The 16,449-nt window shown below is 40.9% G+C and overlaps 1 protein-coding gene across 1 annotated transcript in view; it reads right to left on the reverse strand.

Moving 5' to 3' along the window:
- The window catches only part of adgra1b (adhesion G protein-coupled receptor A1b), a 180,037-nt gene that overhangs the window by 21,123 nt on the left and 142,465 nt on the right, over nucleotides 1-16,449 (reverse strand). The window contains exons 15-16 of the mRNA XM_087850365.1: nucleotides 8,873-9,000; nucleotides 1,490-1,613 (exon numbers count right to left, since the gene is read on the reverse strand). Of these exons, the coding sequence (XP_087706491.1) occupies nucleotides 1,490-1,613; nucleotides 8,873-9,000 (252 nt within the window). The remainder of the gene's footprint in view (nucleotides 1-1,489; nucleotides 1,614-8,872; nucleotides 9,001-16,449) is intronic.

A 16,449-nucleotide genomic window follows, 5' to 3' on the forward strand; every position in this document is an offset into this window, starting at 1 on the left:
AGAACTTTGCACAGTACTGTATTAGCTTTATAATTACAGCATATAATAAGTATGTATGTGTTTATTATTCACAGATAGGGAAGTTATGGTGCCTAATTATTTCAATTCAGCAAATCAGTATATTTCTTTAGGTGACGCTGTTGGAATCATGAACATGTCGTGTAGATACTGAGGCATTTCATTTTTGATGTGATTTTATTCAGGTATTTTTTCTGTTTTCAAGTTACAAACTCTGTCGAAAACAGCTACACTCTAAGTTCAAGTGGAGTACCAGAGTGTAGAAAGTGTTATTTAGATTTGTATGCAAGTATTTCAACATGAAAATGCAGTCACTGCTATCCAGGGCCTGTTTCTCTATCTATAGCTAGGCTCAGTGATTGCTGTGATGGTCTCCATTGTCATTCAACTGCCTCACCGTCTTTGGTCCAGCTAACCACATACGATTTACCTAAATCTATGCAAACCTCATCAAGGCTGTAGAGGATAAAAAGGGCTACAGTACCTGCAGGCAGGGACATGCAAGACCCGAGCTCATGAGCAGTGACTGAACTCTAAATCTAAAACACTTTCAATGATGTGAGCTTCAGGACTCATCTAAAAAGCACGCCATATACCAAATTAAAGAATGCCTATACTATAAGATTCCCGATGCCTCAGAGGAGTGAAAACACTTTAAGCATGCAGGGGCCCTCAATTTATCCAGGGACCATAATGCATTTAATATTTTTTACAGTAACCCACAAGCTTGGCATAAAAAACAAAATCTGCGCAGATGTTAGGCTGAGAAAAACACAAATCATGAACCATAAACCATCATACACAAACTTAACACATTACTGCCTTGTCGAGGATAGGAGCGCAACATAGCAAACAAGTGTTTCATCAAGCAAATACAAATACTATTCAAACACGTAAAAATCCTGGAGCTTATTTTATTTGTGCGCGGATGCTTCTGAAGTAATTTAAAAATCCTTTGAAACTGCTTTTGCGGTTATTTATGAAGACAGACACGCAATCCACAACAATCATGTTGCATCTCAAGTACACAGACAGGGTGCCTTTAATGAAAAGCGATGTGGTAAATGCAACATTGAAATTTCCAAAGAAAAGCATGTTTGTACAAAATTCTATTGACCAGAAAATCTTTTATATGCTAACAATTTCTAAAACATCCACAATGTTTGTGCCACAATGCCCACCACTAACCCCTGGGCAAAAAGAAAGAGACAAAGATAGACAATAGAGAGACTGCTGCTGAGTGCAGTTATGATGGGAAGGCCTGAATCATCCGCACTCACTGGGCCACCACTTTACTAAAAGAGTGACCAAACCATACATGCAGCTGAAGCATGAAAGACACACAAAGCGGGGTTATTGTACATCCACATACTGCACCCAGTGGCCTGGTTGCTGACACCTGAATAGACATTCACAATCAATTTTTTGAAAAGCTTTGAGAGTGGGACGAATGAAAAGGGAATGCACTTACTGCTTGACAGATGATGGGGTATTTGATTCGATTGATGCCGCCAGCAAACACAGCGAAGGTCAGCGCTGTGTGGAAACAGAAGTTGAGCAGCATATGCCATCCCTTCCGACTGATGCGGATTGCACTGCCAAAAAGAAAGGTTCAAGGGAAAAAAAATTAGTTGATAAATAGTGATAAATATCATACTGTGAAGAGTTTTGTGGATTACCTTTTGTAAATTTGGTTGAAATTGTGTTACTTTCAGTATTATTTACAAAGGTCAGCATCAGTTTTCTTTATCATTATCTTCTACCATATATATTAACAGTAAAACCTGGTAATGCTGTCCATAGAAACCAAGTAGTATAAACAAAGTTTTATATACTTCACTACCAATACACCTGCTGAGTAGAAGATATTTACATTTTTATGAAAAAAAAAAACTATTAGCAGAAACATTGTGAGTTATTTGTATTTCTGTCTGAAGACTGTTCCACATTCAGATGGAGGAGCATAGAATTTTACCAGATTTCTCTTGGGAGCACTGTCCCAGCCAATCATTATCAACCATACACATAAGATCAGTTGTGGCACCACAGCACCATTCATTCTCAATGAGTAAGGGTATTGCAAGGGTACACTAGAAAAAATGCAACTCAGTTAAATGCTATTCATTTATATAGCACCAAATCACAACAATAGTTGCTTCCAGGTAACATTAATCTGGAAACGCATTAACTACTGTGCTGACGTAGCCTGCTACAGTCAATATTTTGGGGCCTTGGTTTATCCAGAAAGTCACTGTTTACAAATGCAAATATATCTCTACAAATACTGGCGGTGGCCAGTGGCACCTCTCAGCCTCCAAGTAGATACACCAATGGTATCCAAAATGAAACTCCTACGTCGCTTCGTTCTCGAGTTATCACATTTGCAAACTTGTCCACATGGCCTACCCGCCTGCCAGGGTGACAACAGTACTTCATCAGTCTTTTAACGCTAATAAAAAGCTCATACTTGTAAGACATTCAGACTGTTTATGTAGACACATGTAGCCAAAGCCTCCTGAAACTGAACATGGACTACAAGCGGAGTAAAAATGGAAACTGGAAAGCTTCAAATTCCAGAAATCTTGCCGCTTGTCTACATACTGTGCATATTCATATGCAAGATATCTGTTGATAGAGATCACCATAACACAAAGCCAAAGATAATCATGTAACTATGTTCAAATATATGACATTTGTGTTATCAAAAAAAATTAAATCATGTCCCAATTATATTATTTTATAAGAAGACTCAGTATTGAAGTGCAAAAAACTACATATATCTCTTTGCATTTACTATATCAATACTGTTTGCTAAAAGCAGAAAGAACTGCAAAAATCCCATTTTTACAAGTATTTTCTACACAGCAAAAATCAGTTCAGCTACTTTTAAGAGCATTCTGATTGAACTTTTCTACACAGCAAAAAGCAGTTCAGCTACTTTTAAGAGCATTCTGATTGAACTTTTAGAAGAATGCTATTTACAGCAATGCTGTTTGAAGTCTTGTGACAATAAAAAAAGGAAAGTGCATTAAAAAAAACCCCAAAAAACAAAAACGGCCCTTTTAAAAAGAAGATCCCTGCATGTACAAAGTGAAAGACAGAATATTGTGTCATCAAAAAAAGATATGAATGATTTAATTCCTTGCTACAAAATGCATAATGCTTATTTTAGAATGATGGACCTCAGGCAAAGGGATATTTGCAGATTCTTTTACAAGAATTCAATGTACATCCTTTCCACACAGCTTTTTTCCACCACCTTCTCGCGTACAATACATGCAGCATATGTACACAAATGAGAATCAATCAGCTGATTTGATGATGAAATAAAAGGAGATTGCCTCCAGTTGGTTTGGCCAATTGAAGTTTTTAGATTTTTCATCTAAGCCCTGCATCTGTTTGTGAAATATGGTAGAGCAGCCGCGCTCTGTGCAGCAGCACATTTATGGTAACCCAAACCATCGCTTTTCACCCCGCTGAAAATAAGCTGAATAGGTCAGACATTACCAACACATTAGTTGGACTGTGTGAATTACTAGACCATCTATTCTTTTAATTACTTTCCTACATCAGCTCCAGCCTTTTCAACCTTACAGTCACTGTCACCATTTGAAATTATATAACCATGTGCTGGAAATCTCCACTCCCCAAAATGGAGGAGCAGAGCCCCAGCTGCACGTGAGCCAACTGTAGATGAAGCAGTGGCTCAGCAGTGAGCCATGAGGTGTTTCTGGGGCCGGGCTTCACTGCTCTGTGTGAGGGGAGGGAGAATTAAAGCTACCGTTGTCGATGCTTCTCCTGCGGTCCAGGTACTGAACTCCTTCCAGCAAAGAGGCCATAAATCAGGCCGACTTCAGGCCTCCCTTGAAGGAGGTTTTCATAGGCTCTGCTCTGGGCTTTCACTGGGTCAAGTACATTAACCTGGCAACCCTCCATGTCCCCATCTCCCAGTGTGAAGGGGGAATAAAACTGTCCTGACTTTGCATCTGCTCTCTCACCCTGTGTCCGGTCCTCAGCCAAATGCAAGGGACAATAAAGCTATGGACAGTGTAATATGACACATTATGCAATGAGTAGTTTGAGCCAAGTCTTTTTATTGATGGCAGACACATTCCAAATATGCTGCTGAAGCTCCATAAACTATAGGCTGCAGCACCGTTACACAGTTAGATGGTACCCGCTGCATGGAAATGCATGTTAATTATGATGGAGGAAAAAGAGGAGGCATTGGGGTATATGGTTGAAATCTATTTCAACCATAATATAATTTGTGTTCAGTGCAATGAACTGTGGCCCATCATATTATATTATAATAAGAAAAACTCACAGAAACAGTAACATATGACATACACTACCACAAATATTCACTCCCCTAGCCAAGTTACTTCCGTGGCCACAGGTGTATAAAATCAAACACTTAGGCATGCAGACAGCTGCTGTGAAAGAATGGATCGCTCTCAGGAGGTCAGTGAACTCCAGCATGGTACCTTGATAAGATGCCACCTATGCAAGGAGTACAGCGAGTCGTTCCTCACTACTGAATATTCCACAGTTAACTGGTAGTGGTATTATAACAAAGTTATGAAAGTGATTGGCAACAACAGCCATTCAGCCATGAAGTGGTAGGCCACCTGCTCAGGTGCATAGTGTTCAGATGTTGCCAGCTTTTTGCAGAATCAAATGCTACAGACCTTCAAACTTCATGTGGCCTTCAGATTAGCTCAAGAATAATGCATAGAAAGCTCCATAGAATAGCCCAGCAGCTGCATCCAAGCCTTATATCACCAAGCACAATGGAAAGTATCAAATGCAGTCGTGTAAAGAATGCCACCACCATACTCGGAGTGATGAAGCACGTTTCTCCGTCTGGTGATCAGATGGATGATTCTGACTTTGGCAGTTGCCAGGACCGCACTGTGCCAAATGTAAATTTTGTTGAGGAGGGTTATTGTGTGGGGTTGCTTTACGGGATTTGTGGTCAGCCTCTTAGTTCTAGTCAAAGGAACTTAATATTTCTGCATACCAGGACATTTTGGACAACATCACGCACTCAACTTTGTCGGAGCAGTTTGGGGATGGTTCCTTTCTGTTCCAACATGACTTTGCACCAGTGCACAGCGCAAGGTGGATAAAGACATAGATGAGCAAGTTTAGTGTGGCAGAACCTGATTGGCTTGAACAGAGTCCTCATCTCAACCCAACAGAACACATTTGGGATGAATTAGAGCAGAGAGCCAGTCCTTCTCATCTGTCAGCATCTGACCTCATGAATGTGCTTCTGGAAAAATGGTCAAGAATTCCCATAAACACTCCTAAAAAAAATCCTTCCCAGAAGAGTTGAAGCTGTTATAGCTTCAAGGGATTGTCTGGCCTATATTAAACCCTATGGAGTAAAAATGCAATGTCACTCTCGTTCATATGCATGTGTAGGCAGATGAACGAATACTTTTGGTAATGTGTATGTATGTATTTGTAGAGGATATATAAGCAAGCAGTTGTGTATTTGCACATCCAGCACACTTGGAGGAAAAACAGAATTCATTTGGACTAATTTTCCCGACAAATGTGAGTCCAGAGTGCAATATTATAATATAATAAGATCACTTTTGGTGTCCATCAACTTTAGAAAATATGTATATTTTTATCTACTGAGTGCACTACTCAATTCACTAGTGAGCTTCACCACTGGGTTGCAGCTGGTTTAAAGTTTTCCTACTGCTTGCTCCAGCTGGAAACAACGCTAATGAGATCCTTGAGGCCTGAGTTGTAAGTTTGAGGTCTATGGTGAAATCGCAGACTGCACACACAAGCATTCTGAAAAACAAAGAAAACAAAAACAGCTTTCACACCGGCATCAGTTGAGATGCACAAGGACCGATCTTGAAGGGAAGATTAGCCAAATTTAAATCAGGTAGGGTTTGTGATTGTGCTGAATGGAGACCCATCATCTATGCTCCTAAATGACGCTTTGGAGATTGCATTGGAATATGAAATCCCTGTTTCAACTCCACACAGACTCTTTACCAAAGCCTGCTCAAATATGATAAGACTACAAGCAGACTAGCGGACCTGAAAGCAGAAAGCTTTTGGGTCAAAAGAAGTCTCGATACAAATGCATATTATGCAAATTCATATGCAGATATCTGTTTATAGAGATAAACTGTTACTGTATAAACTGGAAATTACTGAAGTATTCCTCTGACTCTAACAGCATGATATCAGTGTTTTCGAATATTCACTGAGTCATGACTGTAAACACTTTTGACTCAAATTTCATCAATTGGACTCAAAGGATTTGGGGTTCAAAGACGTGATACCCACCACTATGTTCTTCCTTGGCTCATACATCATACATCACATGCACTCTTAATCACATATTCTGTCTTATTATCTTGCCAGCAGAGAAAGAACTAAAGCACACAGTGTATTCCTATATTTATGCATGTGTGTATGTGTTAGTAAGCTGAAGTGAGAATGTGACAGATTCAACGTGCCCACTGCACACGGTACCTTTGGACAGCCTCTATTCTATTCTGCCCATTTAACACGGTCCCAACGCTTCACAGCTTAGATACTGTCAGTCAGCTGGAGTGATACTACACAAGTAAAGTGTTACTAAACAGAGATGTGTTTTAGTACTAGGGAGAGCCTGGAGGGAGGTGTGGAGGAGGAGGAGGTGTTGGAGTTTGTTAATGTGAGCGCTGTTGAAAGAAAAGCCCTCTAACCCTCTCCTGTGTGTGACAGACACCACAAAAGCTCTGGCATCATATCTTAAATATGGGCTTGTTCTCACTCTAGTTTAATCTGGAATTTCTGCATTCTTGCTCCGAAAAGCACTCGCTGATGAATGAATGTCTGTCTACTTGGCTTTGTTCAGTTTATTGGGATTATCATAGCTGTGTTATCAATGTAAACACAACATCTCTAAACTACCGTTTAATCCCGATGATGCTCTACCATCCTTATTGGAACAGCAGTTCCAACCAATTTTCTGCTGCATTTCAATGTTGGGGAGGAAGCAAAGTAAGCAGTGATGCACAGGCCTGTGTCTCCCTGGTTATCTCCTCCAGCTCTTCTTGGGGGAATACGAGGGTGATCCCTAGCCAGCTAATGCATAATCTCTCTAGCATTTCCTGGGTCTTCCCTGGTGTTTCTTCACAGTTGAATGTGCCCAGTTGGATATGCCTCTTGGGTACCACTTGGGCATCCCAGTGAGGTGCTGAACCACCTTAGCTCTTTTCGATGCAGAGGAACCGCAGCTCCTTTCTGACTTTCTAATGAATGGTCTCTCCTGGTCTTATCACGGTCTCTGCCTTTGCGTGTAACTGTAACTCCCAGATTGCTGCTACGCTTCCTGCGAGTGGTGAGCCTACAGCAGGTTGGACCCATGTGGCTTATTATGTACAGAGTCCTTTCCCAGCCCTTGCTTCGGGGTAGTGCCACAACATTCATTCACCAGGCAATGTTGATATGTGCCAAGATGTTGTCTTCATAGGACTATTTTGAATTACACTTAGTCTGACACCTCACCCAGGACCGATTTACCTTGTGGGCCAAGGTGTCCCTGACAACATAGTTAAAGTCCTATGCTCATTTTTGATCCCTGATGAAGTGATGGAGAACCTAAAACCAGCTCTGAGATAAATGCCAAAAACCAGACCCCTGGTAGCTTAAATAATCAAAAATCAAAATACAGGTTTAAAAATCCAATCCTTAACTATACACCACAAAGAGAAATTCAAATGAATTTGAATTGATTATTTTAGTCTCTAATTGCATTTTGTGGAAAAACTACAAAATGCACACCAGTATCTGGGGATTGTTTTTTTCATTTCACTCAAAACCACAACATCTCAGTCTCCTGCCTCTATGGCGATTTCCAATTTTTCCTTCAAACGTCAATACTGCAGTGCCAGACGACAGCAAGTGATGCCGCTGTTTGGAGCCCGAGATGCTGTCATCACTGTCTGACTGCAGAAGGACCCACCCTGTCTCCATCCCAGGTGTCACAGATGGATGTAAACTGCGAGAGCCTCTGCGCCTTCGTATAGTTTAATAAATTCAGTTCAGTCTCCGTAAGAACAGAGACCCCACCCACAGAAAAAAACACAACGAAAATAAAAATCTGACTGTGAATATACCAGATAACTGTGTTATAAAACAATATTTTTTGAAAATGTGACATTTGAGATATTTCTTAGTTCCTTTATATGAAAATAGATGGAAAACTATTACAATAATACCACATTAATGCCAAGGACATGATAAAATGAGTGATGCTCTACAAGAACAACAGATGATGAATTGCTGTGCTGAAACAATACGCCAGTCAAGCTCCCTCCTGCTTTAATAACAGCATTCACAGCAGATGAAACTAAGATGAGCAGACAGATGCCACCGTACAAAACCGCAAGAGCCACAGGGTCCACTTTTTTATTTTTTTTGCCCTCGTCTCCATGCCGAATAAAAAGAACAAAGCTGGTAAAAGTACTCCTTAGAAATCCATTAGACGCATATATCTCTGCTGTAGCTGTCTAAAACACAGCTACACATACACACATTTGTGTATATGTTTTTATATCCTCTTAGTCAGACAGGCTGCAGTACTTTATGCCAGCCTAAAGCATCTGACTCACACCACAGTCAGCTCAGGATCTGTGACAGAAGAGTCAAAAACAAGCATGAAGGTAAAAGGGCGGGAAATAAGGAGATTACATAAGCGTCTGCCTGAATGTCCAGATGTTGAAGTGAAAATTAATGGCTGCAATTTTAGAAATCGAGGCAAGGCGTGCAGGGAGGGATTAAAGCCCAAATGCATACTTAAACAAAATCAAGGTGGAGATTTTCTTCATACCTGTGGTGCACTATGTACGTGATGATGGAGGCGAAGAGGCAGAGCAACATGACCGCCGTGCAGGCATACACGACCGGGTGCAAAAACTCCCCAGGGTATGGGGGGAAAGACAGCACCTTCTTCAGATCCTGAGGCAGAAAAAAAAGAGAGACAGAGGAAAATAATGGGGATCAGACAAAAAGTCATCATAAACACAGTATCCAAAAAGAAAAAAAAAGAAACTATCAAGAACAAGAGCCAGGCCTGCACAGTCACAGCATGATGAGCTCTCTATATGCATAAGCATAGTATGCTGCGCTGACGAGATATGCAGCCAAAATATAAATGAATGTCAAGGAAATGTCTTTGAGTTAGAATGCGGTCCAAATCAGCATAAAAGAGTAACAACCCTGTCGAGGGAACATTCTTCCTCCTGCATTTACATTTTGCATTTCAGGCATTTAGCTGTCACTTAGCCGGAGCAACTGAATGCAACAATAGCATAAGCTTCCTTGTCTGCCAACATAAAAAGAAAACCCAAACAAAAATGGATAGGAGCCAGGCGAACAGAAAAAAAGGAAAGAGGGAAAAAACAAAACAAAGTTGAGTCATTTTTTGTGTTTCTAAAAGACGGTAATGCTATCACACGTTCATTAAGCCCTTATCAACATCACAGTCGATTTGCTCGGAAATTTATTTACATATGTTTTACAATCTGCAAGACAAACTTCTTCCGTATTTGCGGCACACATGGCGACAAAAAATCCCCAGACTTCAGACGCATTTTTAATGCTTCCATTTTATCGCTGCCTGTGAACGGTTTCGGATCTGCTGTGCACAGATAAAAGAGACAGCTTTAAAGCCGGCCCACTCGACTCTCGTGCGCTGGACTGCCCTCGCTTTGTGCCACGGGCAGGTGTGGAGCCAACGGTGGCGTCATGATTTAGGCTCCATCATCTTGACGTTGCTAAATAAAGCACACCTTATCTCCATAACCCGCCGGCTCAATGTGAGGTCATGTCTGCGAGAGTGATCCACAGACACGCTGTCTGACTGCATCATTGTCTCTATGAGTAGCCAAGTGGGATATTCCCTCTCTCTCTCCCTGGTTGTCTAGACGCAGATGAGCCTGTTGGGGCCTCTGTGGGGTCTCGACCAGCACGAAGCATCTTTTAAACACAGCTGTAATGCAGTGGCCAGAGTTAAAATGAAGGGTTTGCAGGGCAGGACGTTAGAGAGGTGTAAAACAGGAGAAGATGCGATAGACGCGGCTCAATCGATCAATCTAATAAAGCTTTTCATGTGCGTTTAAGGAGGCAAAGGGAAAGACTGGAAGTCATCTGTTCAAGCTTCAAATTGCAATGTAACCTTTAAATGTGTTTTCTTTTCAGCTACAAGGTGCCACTGCGCCTATAAAAAACAACAACAAAATGAATTCTCTTCAAGGCAGTCACTGATCTGCAAACAATGCTTCCAGCATTTCGGCTATGTTGGATCTCTCTCGGTCTTCTCCTGACCACCTGCATATTAGTTATATTCCAAAACAGCAATCTTTTAGCTTGAATAATTATATCTTAGGGAAGATGATGAAGTAACACCTGTATCTGGTGGATGGGAAGGAAGTGAGCAGCAATGCTGTGCGATTTTATATTACAGTAGAATTGCAGGCTTTTCCACTGAGGGTTTCTATGTGTGGTGTGGTCCAAGCAACCAATGATGATAGTCAGCATGACAGTTTGGTCAGCCTGACACAGAATCTGATGTTTGAGATCCATGGTGAAATCATCAAATGTGGCCCTGGTAATGATCACTATGACTACCAGGGAGACATCCGTGCACCCACAGGAGGACTGCAGTGGTGATGCAGCTCAGCACGATGCAACAACTTTGACACACCAGACTATTTGTTACACGTAACGATCTGAGAAATCTTCCTCGTAAACTGTTTGGAAAAACGCCATGCCTTCAAAACATAGATAACGGGTGATGACAGGGTGAACCATCTTCCTGTTATTGTTACGGGCATATTAAAGACACACAAGACATGGAACATAAGAGGAGAAAGAGGCGCAGCGTTGCAGAATTTAACTTATTACACCATCAGTGTAGCAACCATTCAAATGTTGTAAGATGGGTGTCTTTCTAACGAAGACCGTGAACAAAAGTTTAAAAAAACTTTCCAAAGATACTTGGCAGGTGGTTGAATAAACCATCTATTGGTACAGCTATAACCTTTTTGGGCAGTAGCTCCGCATAGCTTTATTGGCAATGGCTAAAAGAAGCGGTGGGTGATCATTTTAATCAGCTAAATAGACATCATCTCTCTGTAATCAAGGACTATATTTAGTTTGAAAATCACAAAGAACATTATCATGGTGAATTATACCACGATTATGCCAGAAAAGATATCAGCATGCCCTTGGACTCAGGGAGACACCTGAATTAAAATAGAAATAGAAATAGAAATCTCTTCAGCTGACAGATGTCTCGCTATGTTAACTAGCTAGGAGCTAACTTGCTCCATCTGGTGCTATGCATGTAGTGGGTTTATGGGAGGTTTTCACTAAAAGCAGTTGCCTGCCTCTATAGGCTCCACTATAGAGCTTAACTGTAACTTGAAAGTCAGGTGATGACTCTCTGCAGGTTTATGAGCGACAATGACAAAAAACATGACATTTTTAAAGAACTGTTTGTTCCCAACTCTGAAAAGCAGTGGAAGATACAACAGTGTGACAACTGATCTGACTTTGACATATATGGCTTTGGAGCTTGGAGATTGGACAGTAATGACAAGATGCAGGCATGGAAGGAGAGCTGGAGGAAAGTCTGCCATCAAACCTGAGCAAAGAAATACAGAGCAAAGAAAGAACAGAGAGGAAGTGGCCTTTATGGGTGAAAATACAACACGAAGAACGCTTTCCAATTTGTTCACATAATTTGGTAGTTACAGATTTTCATGGAATTATTAAGTTTGAATGACGTCTTTAAGCGATGTCATGGAAGGACAAAACTGGTGTTAATTACAGCTCAATGAATTGATGGTGCTGAAAAGAATCATGGCCCGAAGCATCCGAAATCCTCCTGAAATGAAGCCGCCAATTCAGTAAGCTGATTTATATACTTAAAAAGCAAACAGCGCTTCATATGAGTTTAGATCATGAAAATGAACCCCATGCAAACATCATTTCAACTTAAAAGAAGAAAAAAAAACATTTCTCTTTGAAATCAGTCTGCATTTGGGAAAAACTGGAAAAAACCTGCCCACACATATTGAGGATGCTAATCATCACATGGTGAGTAAGGAGAGCTCCTGTTAAAAGGCTTTAGGTGGAAGTCAAACAGTCTCATGGGAGATATTATCATCATCATCATCATTTGGCTTATACTATTGGCTCATGTCAGTCTCTTACCTCCTGAGTCTTTAACCATTTCTCAAACCAGTAAATAAACAGCTACTGAGCTGTTTTTCCCCCCACAAAATTCACAAGAGGATATGTATGTTGCCATTACGTATTTGAGTAACACACTGATCATACAGTACCTTATTCTAGTACTCGTTTTATCTCTCGAAAGCCAGGCCTGTCATATTTGTTATAGAACAACATGACTGGATCTGAAGTTAGTGATGCTCTCTATGCAGCTACACTTAGCAAAACCTGGAACATAATCACTTCTTTATTGATACATAGCGAGGTGCCAGAACTTATCATAACAGATACGAGGAGGTTGTCGAATGCCGTTTTTATGGGAGAATGACTTAAACATAAAAACAGGTGATGTGTATAACAATGATTGTGTCTTTTACAATGCAATGTTATGCTGGAGAACCTTGTGTTCTGGTATTCATTCATTGTGTATGTTACACAGGACCTAATCTAAAGTCCCCCCGAGACTCTAATGGCAATTCCACTTTTCAGTGAAGAAATATCCCCACTGACCCCAAGACATGTCCATGTCCAGGAACAGTAAAAAACACAGAAAAAGCTCAAAGTGTTAAGCTTCAACATCCCACTTTCTTTGCATAATAACAATCTTGATACAGCAAGGTTGACTTCCCAGTTGATCTGCTGCCAACATCTTGGGCCAGATGGACATATTCAATTCAATTATATTAGTATATTGCCAAATCACAAAGACAGTCACCTCAAAGCACTTTAAAATGTATGAAAAGACCCAAAATAATACAAAGAAACCCCCAATAATCAAAGGTCCCTTTTTTGAGCAAGCACTTGGTGACAGCAGAAAGGAAAGACCCCCTTCAAACAGGATGAAATCCCAGCAGACCCTGTCTGTAGGGAAATAGGATAGGACAGAACATATAACCCTTATAGAATACAACCAGTGTGCCTCCACATGTATCTGATATGAAGTGATCAGTGTAAATAAACACAGAGGTGTAATAGCTAAAAAACATCAACTGACTTGCAACTTAACATTACCTTTAGTGTATTTTCAAATCCTTTACAGCATGCCATTATAAAGAGTTTCACCATCTTTTCAAGCTTTTGCCATTGTGACACATTTGTCCATTAACACCACGTCAATAATCAAGCAATTTTAGAACCTGCTTAATTTGCTCAATTCTTCCAGCAGCATACGTGAAGATACTTGAAACACATTTAGAAATAGCATTAGTTATGCAAATTGGATATTGATTATTAGGCTCAAAGCCCTGCTAACAGCAGAATGTACCTTTCCCAGCAGCCAGCTAAACTAAGACAGACTAACATTGCCAAGCTGCGCTGTTGACAGAGGAGCTTAAAATCAGGTGCCTCCAAAGCCGAACAAAGGTCTACACAGCTTAACCAGCAGACATAGCATTTGCACACAGGGCATCTTAAGTCAGATTCCTAATACGCAGAAGGCATTTAGTTTTGGTGATGACTTCCAAGAGAGCAATCATATTGTTAATGCATTAACGAGAGCAGAAACAACAATTTAGTTAGATGATATACAGTAAACTAATCTGCAGCAATTCTGATCCTTCATTAATTACAATCAAAAACACCAAAATAAAAATGTTTCTAAGACTGCCAAAGTAAGCAGACTTACTGTGCCATGTGGAAAATGGGTGTTTGTATTTCCAGATATTCAATGGATCAAATGCTTAAACGAGATATTTGAAGAATGCTGAAATATTACTATGAAAATGTTCAATAATCTCCAGCCCTACAGGAAAAATCAGACACTAGCAACATCATTTCTCAGAGAATTTTCCAAAATTAATTACAAATCAATTACAACCATCACAAACATCTGTCCTGTGATGCGACAGTGCAAGAGTTAACGTTTGGTTACAGTCGGGAATAGAAAAAGTAAACAAGCAAGCATTATGCAGAAGAGCTGGCGGCTCACAGACAAGCTAAAGAAGGACAGCGGTAGCCTAAAGGAGAAGGAGGCGGCTGGCAGAGGGAAATAGCCTGACTGAAAGTGAAGTAACAGCCCTTCTTCAACAACTACAACAGAGGTACCCTTGAGCAAGGTGCCAACAGTAGAGGAACTGCCATTTTTATAGGGCAACATAGACTATACAGCGGCAGGGTATGAATGTGAAGAAGGGCAGAGCTGCAACGGAACATGCATGCTCAGCAGAAACCTTCAGTAGACAAATAAAGGTTAAAAAAGACCTTACAGCCCAGAGAGCACGCGGAGACAGAAAATAGAGGGAAAGAAAGGAAGAAGGATGAAGGGAGACGCTCCCTTCAGCAGATGGATCAGCCCAGAGAAAAATGGCGAGGTAGACTACAGGCTGCCCAGAACAAATTGTTCATATGGCTTCTAGAAGCAGTGTTTATGCTCCTGGGGTGGTGTGGGGGCAAACTGCAGAAGCAATTCAGAAGAGACAACTTCAGTGGGGTGAATGCACAATATGCAGTGCTGAGCATTGACTCAAGGGCTATAAAGTTTTTCACCTCTTCTTTTCATTTTTTTTCTGTCACTTGGCATTTTCTCATTTATTAGTAACACCGTAAAGAGGATTTTCTATCGTCCTTGCCTCCCAAAGTCTACTACTCCTGAGTTTTACATGCTCTATATTTACGTTATGTATAGATCTTCCTGTCCCGTGCAACAGATGCAGGCTGTGAAGTTGCAATTCCCTTGTTGACCTGGCTGTCATGATGACTGATAGGCTATTGGTGTAGCTCACAGCGTGCTCTAAACAGCGCTTCCCTATTGTAACATTGCATGCAGAAGCCAATAGCGGGATGTCATCTGGGGACAGCAGCAGCGAGCTTCAAATGGGATTCTTCAACTCCAGTTATTATCATTATTGCTATCATATTACATCACGGCACTGTGGCCACTTTATTACTGTGTCTGTACAGCAGGGCAATGTGACCAGCCCCTCCCTCCCCTGACAGTGCAATTCATTACAGCCAGGCAACTATATTACCATACAGGGCAGCTTAGTTTAGCCTATGCTGGATTAGCAGTGGCATGTTACATCTAAACATGCCTCCCTTGTCCCCTAGCCTCTGCAGCTAAAGAGGCCCCTGATCCCCTGTTTATGTTGTAGTTACAACTTTAATCCAGGATCCTCCATCCCTGTGCCAAAATCAGATTACCAGACTCAATTAAACTTGATCCGTAATCTCGATCCAGCACAGCGCAATGCAAGGTTATCAGGCCCGGAAAATATAACTAGGACAAGTACACTGCTGATGTGCGAGACCTTATAAGCTCGGTGTCGTGTTTCATCCCGGGGATTGGGAATAATGCTGAGCAACACAACTTGCACTATTATTATTTATTATATCCTCTATTTAACAGCTGAAGGCCGCTGAGAGATTTTTAAGGTCTTTTATTTCTTTAGTTTTTTTAAATATCGCCCGGCCAAGGGCGGCAAAACGTTGTCAAAAAACATAAACACAAACAATACAAATGGACAAATACAGCTGTGGAGCACCACAGCCGGCTCACACGCAGGAAAATATCAGTTATTTAAGGACCAGAGCAGTTACACAACCAAGAAGGCTGTTTTCTTCATCCTTTAAAACTGACTTTAATTATGCCACAGTAACCAGCTCCTGCAGATTATGCCAAGAGGAAGGGGGGTTGCTTTTTTTTTATTGGTCAGTTCTGATCTAACTTGCGGGAAAACAGTAGTAAAGTATTTTAAGAGCACAGGCCATGTGGATTTTAAGTTTTCCAACATGTATGAACAAGGAACCAGCTCGAGGATGGATTTAGAAAGTGAAAACATGTAGACACGAAGAAAAGGCCATTTATAGAAAACAACCAGTAATAGAAAAGAATAAAGTGATAATGATAGCTTCTTTAGGTATATTCATGAAGTCCACATAAGTGTTTGTTCATTAAATGCTATAAAATGGAAAAAAATAAGTAAACTTTCCTTGCGGCTGATGTGAAACAGGGTTTAACCCTAAAAAAAAGAAGAAACATTTCATTTCATTAAGCTGTGCTTCCTCACCTCCTCTTTACGTATGTGACCCAGAAATCAACAGACCCCCCCACCCTAGCCTTTATGAAGGCTCTTCCAATTCCCTAAGTGCACCTCAAGGAGATAAGGACCGATCAGTTTCAGGGGAGGGGTATGCCAAAGTCTTTTACAGAGTGGTGTGATTTCTAATTGAGCG

The sequence above is a fragment of the Neolamprologus brichardi genome, chromosome 13 (genome assembly GCF_056152115.1).
Source record: "Neolamprologus brichardi isolate AB-2024 chromosome 13, ASM5615211v1, whole genome shotgun sequence".
NCBI classification, from domain to species: Eukaryota; Metazoa; Chordata; class Actinopteri; order Cichliformes; family Cichlidae; genus Neolamprologus; species Neolamprologus brichardi.